This window comes from Oncorhynchus masou, chromosome 33 (genome assembly GCF_036934945.1).
Source record: "Oncorhynchus masou masou isolate Uvic2021 chromosome 33, UVic_Omas_1.1, whole genome shotgun sequence".
Taxonomy (NCBI): Eukaryota; Metazoa; Chordata; class Actinopteri; order Salmoniformes; family Salmonidae; genus Oncorhynchus; species Oncorhynchus masou.
Genome location: NC_088244.1, coordinates 36,155,204 through 36,169,435, shown reverse-complemented (window position 1 = coordinate 36,169,435; position 14,232 = coordinate 36,155,204). Strand labels below are relative to the sequence as shown.

General features: G+C 41.7%; 1 protein-coding gene across 3 annotated transcripts; it reads right to left on the bottom strand.

The window, feature by feature from the left end:
• Positions 1-2,570: 2,570 nt before the first annotated feature.
• Positions 2,571-12,813, bottom strand: LOC135528399 (calcium/calmodulin-dependent protein kinase type 1D-like). 3 transcript variants are annotated; one of them, XM_064957460.1, is made up of 11 exons: positions 12,601-12,813; positions 10,250-10,358; positions 6,626-6,751; positions 6,419-6,493; positions 5,778-6,040; positions 5,494-5,569; positions 4,899-5,090; positions 4,547-4,634; positions 3,897-4,213; positions 3,632-3,737; positions 2,571-3,487 (listed from the first exon to the last, which is right to left on the bottom strand). In XM_064957460.1, the coding sequence occupies exons 1-10, from the start codon at positions 12,740-12,742 to the stop codon at positions 3,674-3,676; spliced, it is 1,452 nt and encodes a 483-aa protein (XP_064813532.1). In that variant the 5' UTR covers positions 12,743-12,813; the 3' UTR covers positions 2,571-3,487; positions 3,632-3,673. The 3 variants fall into 3 exon arrangements, with proteins under 3 accessions (XP_064813532.1, XP_064813531.1, XP_064813533.1); XM_064957459.1 differs by lacking the exon at positions 12,601-12,813 and adding an exon at positions 12,018-12,177; XM_064957461.1 differs by lacking the exon at positions 12,601-12,813 and adding an exon at positions 11,246-11,593.
• Between the last annotated feature and the right edge of the window lie 1,419 nt (positions 12,814-14,232).

Sequence of the window (14,232 nt, the reverse complement as noted above, 5' to 3'; positions counted from 1 at the left end):
ACATATCATACGAATTGTATCCTAAGCACTTACGTAGGATATGTTACGTCCCGACAATTTTAGTTGTTATGCATTTCGTTCAATATGTTACAAATTACAATTCGTACAGTATGTTACAAATTTGTAAGTGCTTAGGATCCCGGAATGTATCTTTAATAAGTGTAGTAGTGCTGTATAGGCTACTGTATTACTGCAGTATTATAACGTGAAAAGCATTCATCACTCATCAGCTACTATCTAGTCAGCGTGGTAGTCTATGATGCTACGTAATACGACAGAAACCCATCAATCTTGCTGCTTCTAAACAGTGCAATGAGTGTTAGTTCTACAATGCAGTACAACGTTTGCTGATGTGTCATCAAATAAAGAAAGTCTAATTATGTCAAAGGTGAAAATCTGACTCATTTTGTGGGTCTCATCTACCTGCAAAACTTTGAAGTTGAACTAGGCAGATAGTTAATCCTAAGAGTGAACATTTTGTGAAACAGTAAGACAAACACCAGCAGTGGCTATGCTCGACCTGAACCCACTTCCAATACTCCAATACTTCCAAGACTAACACTATACACATGTTGCTGAACATTGACCATTGTGTGGTTGGTCGGTTTATGTCCAGTGTTGTGTACATTAAACACCATCAGGAGAGGTTGACCTGTATCCAATGAGAATTATTTAATGTTAAGAGTACTAACCCCTCAATCAAATTATCTCTGTACCACCCCTTTATTGGTTGGATTGCCCCAGCTGCAGTGTTAGGTTAATTCCTAATCAAATAAAGTAGTACAGAGAGCTTTACGGAAGTCCCAATGCCTCTTAGACCTCCAGTGCTTTAGCCTATGGGTGTCCACAACAAATGGATTTACAGTATATATTGACATTGTTGATACATTGATGAAGTTAAATTGGATGTGGGGTGACAGGTAGCCTAGCGGTTAAGAGCGTTTGGCCGGTAACCGAAAGGTTGTTGGTTTGAATCCCTGAGCCGACAAGGTGAAAAATCTGTCGATGTGCCCTTGAGCAAGGCACTTAACCATAATTGCCCTTGTAAGTTGCTCTAGATAAGTGTGTGTGTGTGTGTGTGTGTGTGTGTGCGCTCGTGCGAAGCACCATGCCCTTTGACATGATTTCCCAAAGCAGGACAAGAGGAAGGCAGTCGTCTGGTTCTGTTGTGAAATAATCTGGTCACTAGGCACAGAGTGCCATGTGTTGTCATTTCGGCAATACTGAAATGGCAATAATAAAATACGTGTCACATTTTCAGACCTTGGTGACTGTTAAACAGGCTACTTTTCACACTCCAGTCTCACTCACATTCTTCAAAATGTGACTGCCAGTCAGACCAAGGTTGTAAAGTCCACTATAAAATTCCATTGTCACATATCACTATCTGGAATCCTGGGATTCCCACTCATGTTCTGTATTCTCATGCCATTTGCAAAGTAGACTCAACCTTTCCCCTCTTTATGGTTCTTGGCCGTGGCAGTCTTCCTTGAAGTGATGGTGCGTAATATGGCTGTAATTACACTTTCAGGAAGACCATTAACGTGTGAGGTGAGAACCACACCGACTACAGACTCCCTGTTTCAGTAAGCTGTGGCTTTGGACTGGCATGTTTGCTACTTTAGGAAAACTGCTAGACTTTTTGGGGACTTTTGCCCCATATTTCTAGGTTCTGTGCCACGCTCTTTTGCCTGAATAGGCCATCTGTCTCGGCTATCTGTGCTCCAAGTCAACTATCTTGTGGGGTGGAAGGGTGGGTAAGAAAGCTAACACGCTGCATGTAGCACTCGTGTGAGGACCTTCTCATCTGTACCACATGAGAGGAAAGGCAAAAAGTCATTTCACATTGCATTTTTAAAAGGGGGGATTTGGTGGACAGTGTAGTCGGGACAAATAACATCTTCCATATGTGTTTTCTGATACTAAAAGTGTCCTGTATTGCAGTTATACCACTTTCTCCTTCACTTGTAGCCCCTGTGAAATTAATGACTAATTATAAACTGGGTGGTTCGAGCCCTGAATGCTGATTGGCTGAAAGCTGTGTTATCAGACCGTGTACCACTGGTATAACAAAAAACAAACTTATTGTTCTGATTACGTTGGTAACCAGTTTATAATAGAAATAAGGCACCTTGGGGGTTTGTGGTATATGGCCACTCCGCATTGCTCATAAGAACAGCCCTTAGCCATGGTACATTGGCCATATACCCCCCTGGGCCTTATTGCTTAATTATAGTTTAGCCAAGTGAGTGGGTTTAGCTAATTTAACAATAAGAATGTGTATACCTCTTTATAGACTTGTTTCATAATATGAAGTTATCTAGCTAAGCCATTGATCCAGTCTCATCAATAACCCCTGGTGTTATCCCCTGCAGCTCAGCCGACCATACTGTATGATCTATTCTGAGACTTCAGATTAAACTATATCAAGCTGGTGGTCTATTTAATATAGGCAATCTCAATAACAGATTTATAAGGGGTGCTGGAGAAAAAAGTTTGGAAGCCCTGATGTAGGTCACTGAATTGCGTCACATGACCGAGCGTAGAGAGGGGGGGGAGCAAAGACATAGGATTGTTTGTGTACATATTTTATTTATTTACAATGAAGCTACAGAGAAAAAACCCCAATCTAGAATATTTACAAAACACCAACAGCAAGCTCCGCTGAGCTTGGGACAGAAGCAACTCACCTCCTTGTATTAAAAGGAGGCATATTATCAATACAGTAATAAAATCATAATAATGGTATCCAAATCTCTTCAGCACGAGGATAAATTAGATTTACAATCTCAACTTTCATTAATATGAGTGCTGGTGAGTTGGCAAATCATTAAGTGTGGTATTTACACTGGTAATGAGTTGACAGTGAGCACATGGATAACACTATTGTTTAGTTACTCAATGTTCCCCATCAACTTCCCCCATCAATGTACATAGGGATAAAATCCTGATTGGTCATATATTCCACATCAAAAACCTGCCTTCTGTTTCGAACATCTCCCCACACCATGGAACAGCACAACCACTTAAATCAGTCTTATAGTCATGTACACAGTAGTCCTATTTCTTCTTTAGCTGTCTTTCAACTTTGCTCCACATCGCATCACCACATCATGACGCAAGCAAACCTTTCCCTGACATCAACTCCTTCTTCAAGGGTTATAACACAAAATTCTTATGTGAATAATTGTTTCTTCGTGGTATAATACATACATCGCCCAGTCCCTAGTGAGCATAGTGCCCCTCCTCCCTGGGATTCTGGACATCGTGGAATACCTTGTTATATACATGTATGTGTGTGAACGTCTGTCGGTGTACAGTATGTCCAAAATGTGTTCAAGGAGGTTTCTAGGCACTGTTCAGAATTATTTTCAGAAACCAGGCGGATTCTGGATCTCATTGGCCATCCTGAGAATCCACTTGTCAGTATCAGTGCCTGGGCTGGCCCACGGGAAGGAAGCAGACATGACCAAGTCAGCTGACTGACCTTGAGAGGAGGGACACACACTTAGTCAAACACAATCCCACCTTCAGATGATCTATATCTATTACTAATAAGAAATAAACTACCGTTACGCAACTTCGTTACAGCACTAAAATAAAGAGCAATGTGTAATAGTTCAATATTTACCTAGTAAAAACAAATTCCACGCAAAGTCCTTCCAAAGATCCTTCACATGACAGAGCACACTCCAGTCTGGAGAACTTGGCCATTGCGGTTGGCCGTTGCCCTGTACCTAAAACAAGGGGACGCAAAGTCATCCATCAGATAGTTACAGAAGATGGCGCAACGGCTAAATCGGGGAAATTCCCCACTGTTTAATAGTCATTCAGGCACAGTGAATGGAGGCTAGTCGTCTTTTTAGGAAAATATGGGAGTTTGGGTTAGTCCTTACGTATTAAGGTTCGCAGGCTCAGAGTGGTAGGTGTATTTGCCCGTCTCTGCGAGGGTATGGGCGTGTGCCGGCTCGCTTTGGCTGATCTTTAAGGGCTGGTGGCTCTTCGTGTCTCTGGAGCTGATTGGTAGGGTAATTTGGTTCCCTTTGGGTTCCAGCCTATCGGGATCTGGGGGGTTGTGGGAATTGGCGGGGGAGGAGACGTCGATAACCTGGATGGTGGGCATGTTGAGGGTCTGCGCCTTGACCACCAGCTCAGAGTGGGCCAGCTGCAGCTTCTTCATGTGATTGATGGCCACGGTGGCGTTAAAGGCTTGCTGTAATGACACACCGACAACAGTTGATGAGAAACATGCTAAGAGAAAAAGTACTGTATGCGCTCCCAAGGTGACAGCCATCATCATGAGTTAGGCAATGTGGTTTTATTTGGGAAAAGCTTGGGCATAGAATCTCTTATAGTCGTCTTGATATTGACTTGATTATGAGTAATCAGAGATGTTGAATAACACCTAGATGTTTACAGTATTTCATGGCCCTTAAATCAGAAAAGAGATCAGATGTGTCGTACACAGAAACAACACACTGGGATTATGTCTAAAATGGGGGGGAGAGCCAGAACCCTTTCTGAGCGGTATGGGAGGAAGGCTCACCTTCCACTTGGTCTTGGCAAAGTTCTTCTGGATCTGGACACTGACAGAGTGGTAGATATCCTGGCTCCGTGCGGTATTTCCAATGATCCTGAAGGAGAGACAACCGAAAAGAACATTGTAATCTCCTGATGGGTTTTAGCCTGAATCTAGCCTCGTAATCTAGACTAAATCCTGCTATATTTCACCTTTGTTTCAGCTCACTAATTCAGTCTGGCATTCCTGTCATTGAAACTGAAACTGTTTCCAGGCTAGCCTGAATACACCTCACACTGGACACCACAGAGAATATGTTGTTGTAGATGTTACAGACAAAAATAGATGAAGCAATAATGTTGTTGATCATGACACTCACCAGGGATGCCTGAGAGCCTGCTCTGTGGTGAAGCGCATCTTCGGGTTCTTCTGCATCATGTTGCGGATAAAATCTTTGGCTGATTCAGAGATGTCATCCCAGAAGGGAGAGTCAAACTCGTACTGTGCCTTCATGATCTTAGAGAACAGTCGCGTCTCAGTGTCCTCATAGAAAGGGGGATATCCACAGAGACTAGAGAAACCAAATAATAATGCTGTGTAAGTTTGTGTCTTTACGAAATGATAGTGTGTGTGTGTTTGTCTTTGTGTTAAATGTCCACAAGGTGGAGCTCTAACTTCACCACTGTAACAGTATATGTTGAGGGAACGGCCCAGTGCCACTAATGAATTAGCATGACAATGCCTTCATCATACTATAGATAACCCTTGATTAGACTAACAAGCTTGAAAACCCAAAATGCACTCTTGCCTGGTCAGATACATAGTCTTTACATGCAATCAACTACACCTTACAGTAGACTATTTTTAACATGTATTTGTACAAGGTTTTTCTCAATGAGATAACATCTCTTTTCCAAGATAGACCTGGTCCAGTATTGACATATCCAGAGGTCATCAATGAGAGCAATACTCACAGGATATAGGTGATGACTCCAATAGACCAACAGTCCACTGCCTTGCTGTAGGGTTTCTGGGCCAAGACTTCAGGGGCTGGAGTTTGGGAAACATAGTAAGTAAGGACAATTCTCCAAGTTCAGGTCATTTTCCTCAACTAGTGTTGTATGGTATTTGACAGGCTATTAGGTTTCGTAATGTCTTTGTTGTCTCCCTTATGTGTTTGAGTGTGGTTCTTCTGACCCAGTGTATCACCCGTACACACAGTTAATTATCCGTAGAGGCCAAACGTCTCCTTCCTTACCCACATATCCTGGAGTGCCGCAGGCTGTGGACATAACACCGTTGTCCTCCATCTTGGACAGGCCAAAGTCACTGATCATGATCTTGGAGCTCTCATCCTGGCTGTAATACAGCAGGTTCTCCGGCTTGAGGTCACGGTGTACGATGCCATTCTGATGGAGGTATTGTACAGCCTGGAGCACCTGTTGGATGACCCTGCTGGCATCCTTCTCTGAGTACATCCCCCGGTCCAGGATACGGTCAAACAGCTCACCCCCAGCAACGCTACCGGTAGAAGAACAACAGCCATTAACCTTGAGCCCTTAAAGCTGACTCAACCTAACCTTAACCATGAAGTGATTGTCGGAAACATTGCTCAGCCTAACATTTGTGGATGACATATGCTTTTCAATCCATGAGCTTCTGCTCATGTTCAGGCTCAGCATTGGGAACATTCAGCATGATGCTTCTCCGTGTGACTTGAGTGCTAAGTTTCTGTCTGATCCCAAACTCAGACAGGCGGAACATTGTGGCTGTCATTAAATCAATGGGCAATAACTATTATTTGTGGAGTTTGTGCGTACACAAGGGTTTTATAGGAAATAACTATCGTAATATTTTCTCCATTCTACTGTAATAGAAGGTAAAACATGTCGAACTTACAGTTGCATGACAAGGTAGTAATGAGAACGACTTTCATAGAAATCCTCCAGCCCAACAACGTTATCGTGTTTGATCCTGGGAGTGAGAAGATATAGGTCATGTTTAGAATGTGAGATGAAAATACAATGAAACACACCGTAGCTGTATGGAAGAGTCATCCAATTTGAAATGGGACTGAATGACAATTGAACGTTTTTGAACTCCTACTTTCTCAACACGGCAATCTCGTTCTCCAGATTCTGAATACTCTTCTGCTTCTTCTTCACACACTTCATGGCAAACAGCTTGCCTGTCTTCCTCTCCTTCACCATGAACACCTCGGAGAACGCGCCCCTGGATGAACACACAAACACATAAGCAAAGTGTTGGTTCCATTATTATTATAATATAATAATTATAATCAGCTTATTACCCTATTAGGAGGACTGACATTTTCCATAAGAAAATATGAAGGGCACCGTTAGTCAGGCCCTCATGGGCATGATGTTATAAAACTGAGGTGATGCTGGATGTGAAATGAGATACTGAGATGTATTTTCTGACATTAATCTTCTCCTTTTCTGTAATTTCATCAAAATTGCTACATTTAGCTTTGATGTAGGCTACAGTTATCGTGGACCTGCAGTAGGTTATAAATGTTTGCAATACACCGTTGATGGTTTCTATTGTTCTTCAGGTATCAGGTGGCCTATATGCACCCTTTGATTTTAGAGCAGAGAGAGGTGCAGGATATCAAAACAGAATACTGTGGAAAAAGGTCCTATTAAGGCCTAAGACGGGATTGAGTGGCTTAAGGGCTCACTCAATTTAGTGTTCTGTACAGTTTCCGAGCTATCTTCAGCATTGTCTGGGATGAGCCTGATTATCCCTTACGCAACAGACACTGTGGCAGGCAGGCTTGAGGTGTGGACAAACGGGAGCATATGCGGCCATCACAAACAGACCTCTACCCCAAGCAGCAGCCAGATCATATATTGGATCACACACAACCTGGAGAGAGAGGCTGACAGAAGACAATGTACCGCAAAAGTGCAGCCCCCTTTCTGTTGGGTTACCCCACTGAAGAAGGTATAAGGAACACATATGCAAGATGAGAGCACTGCAAGGTCAAATGATTGAACCAACTTAATTCTAAAGATTAATTAGCAGAGATTGCTTCAACTGCAGCAGACAGTCCCAAGTCCCAACGTATCTTTACAGCATGGACGCAGGCAGAGTTATGACAGCTGTGTCTCACATTGTCTCATTAAATTCAAATGGAGCACAGAGGTAGGCCCCAGGACGTAAGTCAGACACGCTGACGTCTTTATGTTCTCCCAAACTACGCAGCATCTTCTCCCAGAGAACCCCATGATTCTCCTTATGCCCCACAAGGGATATTATCAATCAAACAGCATCCGTGGAAACAAATTGGTATGCAAGGCAGCTATTAGTAAGCTTGTTGTCAGACTCGTTGTCAGCTTGTTGTCTCCTCATGTACAGTTTGAAAACTCAAGACAGACAGAATACATCATCAGCTGTTGAAATAAGCCACGATAAACGGACCGATCAGGATAGGGATGATATCTACATGAGAGACTGGTGTGTAACGACAGACTGCAAGCCTCTGTACTGTATGTCAGATTGCCAGGGAACTAGATTGTGTTTTTGTTGTGTTCTGTGGGTTTCTGCTTTATAAAGCCTCATCCAATGGATCTCCCTAATTCCCCGAGATAGATCCTTGTGATGGAACATAGGAAGGAAATACAGTAGGGACTGCTCTGCGCTCATTTGTTATGGTGATATGTTGATCGTCAAACACCGTAGTCTAGAAACCACTCTGTGTGCATGCTAATTATATAAATTAGGCCTATAGAGAGGAAACAAGAGATAACACGGGGCCTTGGTTTACATACAGGTGTTTCACTGTACAGTAATCGGATCTATAGAGCACCTGTCCAAGCTTTCTCCATCCGTTTACCTGTTCTTTCTGCTCATTGATCCTTATTCCAATCTGAGAGAAAGATTATCAGTGTCAGTCTGCCCTTCACCTGATCACCCTTAGCCTGACACCAGCAGAACAAAGCTAACCTCTCCTGACTAGGCAAAGCTATCACCCTGCCCTAAGAGAAGAGAGTTGTATAATTCTGAGAAAATAATGCTACTTTTATTCTTGTATTATGCTTTCCCCATATTGTACTTATTTTATACGTTTCTGTTTTGTGATATTTTCCCCAGATGTGATCTGTCACTTTTTGAAGTAGGTCTCTGCTGAGAACAAGTTACACCTGCATCACTTATCATGCAACAATAAGTCAACGTGCCTTCATTCTGCCATACATTTTTTTTTCCTTTTAACATCAAGATTCCATTCAGGAAAATTCCAAAAGAACATCCATTCTTAGTTAAGAGGCGATGTTCTCCAAAACATATGTTCACACAAATGTTGTTTGTCTACATGGCTTCCTCTCTTATCTGCATATCCAATCCTCGGTCCAGCCAAGTCTGTGTTCCCACAGTACAGTGATGTCAGACCTCTAGGCAGCAGTAGCCTACACACCTTAATTTACCTCTGGCCCAGCCCCAGATTCATTATCCACCACCACCGCTTCCTAAGCCTCTCAACATGACCGTTTCAGTAAGACCGGACAGCTCAGTCAAGAACATTTGATTGACCCCATGGATTAAGTCATGGTGGTTGACGCACTAAAATGAGGCAATTTTGACTGGTGCAAAATCAATGCGCATATAAAATATTTATCCAACACAAACTATCTAAATTGTTTGAAACTGTTAGTTACATTTACTCAAATTACTTAGTTACAGTCAGTGGTGGGAAAAGTACCCAACTGTCATACTTGAGTAAAAGTTAATTTAATAGAGAACTACAAGTAAAAGTCACCCAGTAAAATACTACTTGAGTAAAAGTCTAAAAGTATTTGCTTTTAAATAATAATTAAGTATCAAAAGTAAATGTAATTGCTCAAATATACTTACTGTAAGTATCAAAAGTAGAAGTCTAAAATAATTTCACATTCTTGTATTAAGCAAACCAGACGGCACAATTTTCTTGTTTTTTAAATTTATGAATAGCCAGGGCACACTCCAACACTCAGACATAATTCACAATCAAAACATTTGTGTTTAGTGAGTCTGCCAGATCCGAGGCAGTAGGGATAACCAGGGATGTTATCTTGATAAGTTTGTGAATTGTACCATCTTCCTGTTCTGCTAAGCATTCGAAATGTAACAAGTACTTTTGGGTGTCAGGGAAAAATGTATGGAGTAAAAAACAAATTGAAGTAAAAGTAAAAAATAGTCAAAAATATAAATAGTAAAATAAAGTACAGATACCCCCAAAAAACTACTTAAGTAGTACTTTAAAGTATTTTTATGTAAAGTACTTTACACATCTGGTTACAATAACTTACATTTTCTACAAGGCCATCAAAAATGTCTGGGGGAAAAATCTTTGAAGAGTTCTTGTGGAATTTTGTACCAAAGACAATCAAAATCCAGTTTTGAATTTGAAACTGAATGAATATCAAGCAAAAGATGGCTCCATAGATGACTTCTATTGGCCATTTTGTAAATGATCTGATGAGCCATCTGATGTACCAGATGTCATCAGAAGGTCTAGGACGGATACCCTCAGCGCTGCCACAGTGACTTGTCTATAAGACACCTGTAAAGCAGGTCTTATGGTAATCCAATCAAACCTACTGCATGATATGCACCTCAGCCAGTGGATAGTCATGAGGGTCACTCTCTCTTTCCTCAATGAGGTCACATGCATGTTCTAATGAGGTAGGGAAAATGGTCCTTTGGTAGGTGGGTGTGGGCTGTACTTACGAGCCAAGAACCTCCATGAAGTCAAACACCTCCTGAATGTTGTCAGTGGTCTTCTTCCAGTCAAATTCGGCTTCTTTACGACCCATGTCTGCTTCTTTAAAGGGGATTTCTGTAACAATGGGAAAAAACAGAGGAATGTCATTAAACACCAGTTTTCAGAATCGAGTATAATAATGTTGCCTAGATTCCTACTTCACATATGTTCTGCAGTGCTATTGCGAAACCCTAAAATAATAATTTCTGTATCCACACCCATACACTCTCACAATGTCCTGTTGGATTATGACATTTCTCAGAGTCATGAGAAATCAACACATTGTCTGCAGCCACATAGGTTAAACATCTGTAGTCCATTGGCCCGTGTACAGCACACCATAATGCCAGACATTCTGACACCGCTGTCTGTCTAACAAGGCTGCTAAATCATTAGTTATCTGATTGAGAGATGATTGACATAGACAATGGTAAAATCATTCAGCATCCATTATTCTCTATTACTCTGAGATGAACTCAGAGTGAACATCCAAACCAGCCGTAGATGCAATATCTATAGAGGTTAGCTGACGTATTTATTTTTTGCTGTTCAGAATTAGGTAACGTGGCTGATCAACCAAAACTGTTTGGGAAAGATTACTGCTATGGTAGGCCTAGTTTATGCAGCCAAGTTACCCTGTAGCTTTGCCTCGTTTCCGTTATATAAGAGATTACAAACTTCTGATCCGTAGACCCTGACCTTGCCAGGAATAGTCAGTGTAAGAGGCAAACCAAGCCAAGGACAGGATTCAATCATTTATGGAACATGTCCAGAGCGCTTGACAGAATTATCAATCCATTTCTACATGTAAAACAACCCTTGGGAAATAAAGTGTAGCTGTTCGACCAAAGAAAAACAATATCCTGAACATGGTATCAAACAAGCAAGATGATTTTCCTATGTGAAACTAGACAAACAAAGGGAACCCTCTTGAAAGTAGGAAGCAAATTTGACATCACTACCTCTCACATTTCCTTCCCAACGATCTTCTTCGGAAGTCGATTCCATTGATATCCAAATAGACAAAACCATAGTAGACAAATGAAAACTTCTCTGAACCTGTTAAGACTGTCGGACAAATTATCTGTCAGATCTGTCACTCAGTCAGGTAATACAGTAGCCACATGACAAGCATAAGATTTGTTTTTTTAAGTATATGCTAAAGCCAAAATGTTGAATAACTATTCCACTCCTCTCATGTCTAGAATTCTGGCTACTACCAACTATGATAAAAGATTAAGCTCTGTCCCTGTCTGGTCCCTCTCAGTCTCTCTCCCACAGCCACCTGTCATGCTTTTGTTCCTTTGTCTCCCTGATATCACACTGTAAAGTCCTCTGTCTACCCACATCAATATGTTGTCATTATGTGGGCATTATACAGCACAAGCAGCAACATCAGTACTTCCAGATCAGTGCAGGTTCAGTATATCCATGGAACAGTACAGTGTTTCAGCGTAAACATAGAATTATACCATGTCATAAGATAGATATGCAGCTTCAGACATATGTTATGGTACACACAATTCCAGAATAAAATATGACTATTTTTTTCCCAGAATTAAATAAATACAGAGTATAAAATCCTTAGTATCAATGCTTGCTATAAGACAACAAATCTCTAAACGGGATGTTGTAAATCTATTGATCATCACATTAGGCTACTTTAAATTCTTGGTAAGTTTAAACTTTAAAGACAGTTCTCAGACGATGTCTTTTAAAGCTGGACTGCCTTACCTGAAAGTTTATAACAACTCAAGCCACAGGTAGTTTTGCCTTTCGGGATGCAGGCAGTCCGGCCAATGCAAGGACAACACCGGTAGAAAACGCCGTGGGAAAATGCGAGAGGACTGAGTGTTCTTTTGTATTTAAAGACCGACATTCGCTGGGACGTCGCACATCCAGTGTTTTTTTTCTGTGCACTCAAAGCCGCTCGATGGACCAAGTTGGCTGCAACATCACCTGCGCAATCACTCGAATTAGCCTGTTTAAAAACATCTTATTTGACACTTTTCTGATTGTATTACAATCTCAAAAATATTTTTACAGATATATTATTTAACTTGAGTTGTAGGTCTATGAGCCTTTTTGATCTGAATGTCATCCACACGCAGAATAGTCTAGTCTATCATTAGGCAAAAAAATATTATGTTGAAACTACCTTTTTAATATGAAAACCCACCAGCTATATTCTAGGACGTGGCGGCAATCCTTCAATTCAGACCGAGAAGCACTAATGGACCGACTTCCATGAACGAGATAGACCTACCCTGGAGGCAGTTTAGTCTACCCTGGCGGAGCGGATTTCTCTTTGACTTACCAGTGAGATACTGTAGGTGCTGAAGGTAGCTCTTCTCTGACTCTCCTGCCAAAACCTCGTTGAGGACTGGACAGATTACCGTGTCGACAGCCACGGAAATAACTCGTTTTTTCAGGTCAGAGATTAGGTCGCGCAGTTCCATCCCCGTTAACGGTTCGAGAATGTCACAGGGGTTAATTTATTGAGCAGTGTAGTGATAGTCATCACTATATGTTCTTTCGCTCTAACGTCATGTTGTTGTTTAAAGATTTGAAAATAAATACTGGGACCATTTTTTGTCAAATTGGTTAGTGGGCAAAAAAGTATTTAGTCAGCCACCAATTGTGCAAGTTCTCCAACTTAAAAAGATGAGAGAGGCCTGTAATTTTCATCATAGGTCCACTTCAACTATGACAGACAAAATGAGAAAAAAAATCCAGAAAATCACACTGTAGGATTTTTAATGCATTTATTTGAAAATTATGGTGGAAAATAAGTATTTGGTCAATAACAAAAGTTTATCTCAATACTTTGTTATATACCCTTTTTTTTGGCAATGACAGGTCAAACGTTTTCTGTAAGTCTTCACAAGGTTTTCACACACTGTTGCTGGTATTTTGGCCCATTCCTCCATGCAGATCTCCCCTAGAGCAGTGATGTTTTGGGGCTGTTGCTGGGCAACACAGACTTTCAATTCCCTCCAAAGATTTTCTATGGGGTTGAGATCTGGAGACTTGGCTAGGCCACTCCAGGACCTTGAAATGCTTCTTACGAAGCCACTCCTTCGTTGCCCGGGCGGTGTGTTTGGGATCATTGTCATGCTGAAAGACCCAGCCACGTTTCATCTTCAATGCCCTTGCTGATGGAAGGTTTTCACTCAAAATCTCACGATACATGGCCCCATTCATTCTTTCCTTTACACGGATCAGTCGTCCTGGTCCCTTTGCAGAAAAACAGCCACAAAGTATGATGTTTCCACCCCCATGCTTCACAGTAGGTATGGTGTTCTTTGGATGCAACTCAGCATTCTTTGTCCTCCAAACACGACAAGTTGAGTTTTTACCAAAAAGTTATATTTTGGTTTCATCTGACCATATGACATTCTCCCAATCTTCTTCTGGATCATCCAAATACTCTCTAGCAAACTTCAGACGGGCCTGGACATGTACTGGCTTTAGCAGGGGGACACGTCTGGCACTGCAGGATTTGAGTCCCTGGTGGCGTAGTGTGTTACTGATGGTAGGCTTTGTTACTTTGGTCCCAGCTCTCTGCAGGTCATTCACTAGGTCCCCCCGTGTGGTTCTGGGATTTTTGCTCACCGTTCTTGTGATCATTTTGACCCCACGGGGTGAGATCTTGCGTGGAGCCCCAGATCGAGGGAGATTATCAGTGGTCTTGTATGTCTTCCATTTCCAAATAATTGCTCCCACAGTTGAATTCTTCAAATCAAGCTGCTTACCTATTGCAGATTCAGTCTTCCCAGCCTGGTGTAGGTCTACAATTTTGTTTCTTGTGTCCTTTGACAGCTCTTTGGTCTTGGCCATAGTGGAGTTTGGAGTGTGACTGTTTGAGGTTGTGGACAGGTGTCTTTAATACTGATAACAAGTTCAAACCGGTGCCATTAATACAGGTAACGAGTGGAGGACAGAGTAG

What these genes read in the sequence shown, in the direction of transcription:
- LOC135528399 (XM_064957459.1), bottom strand. Translation starts at nt 12,162, where the DNA reads ATGTCGGTCTTTAAATACAAAAGAACACTCAGTCCTCTCGCATTTTCC. An exon ending in GAGATTGCCGTGTTGAGAAA is followed by an intron (nt 6,494 to 6,625) that starts GTAGGAGTTCAA and finishes TCTCACTCCCAG; the next exon opens with GATCAAACACGATAACGTTG. An exon ending in GAGCCTGCGAACCTTAATAC is followed by an intron (nt 3,738 to 3,896) that starts GTAAGGACTAAC and finishes CCCTTGTTTTAG; the next exon opens with GTACAGGGCAACGGCCAACC.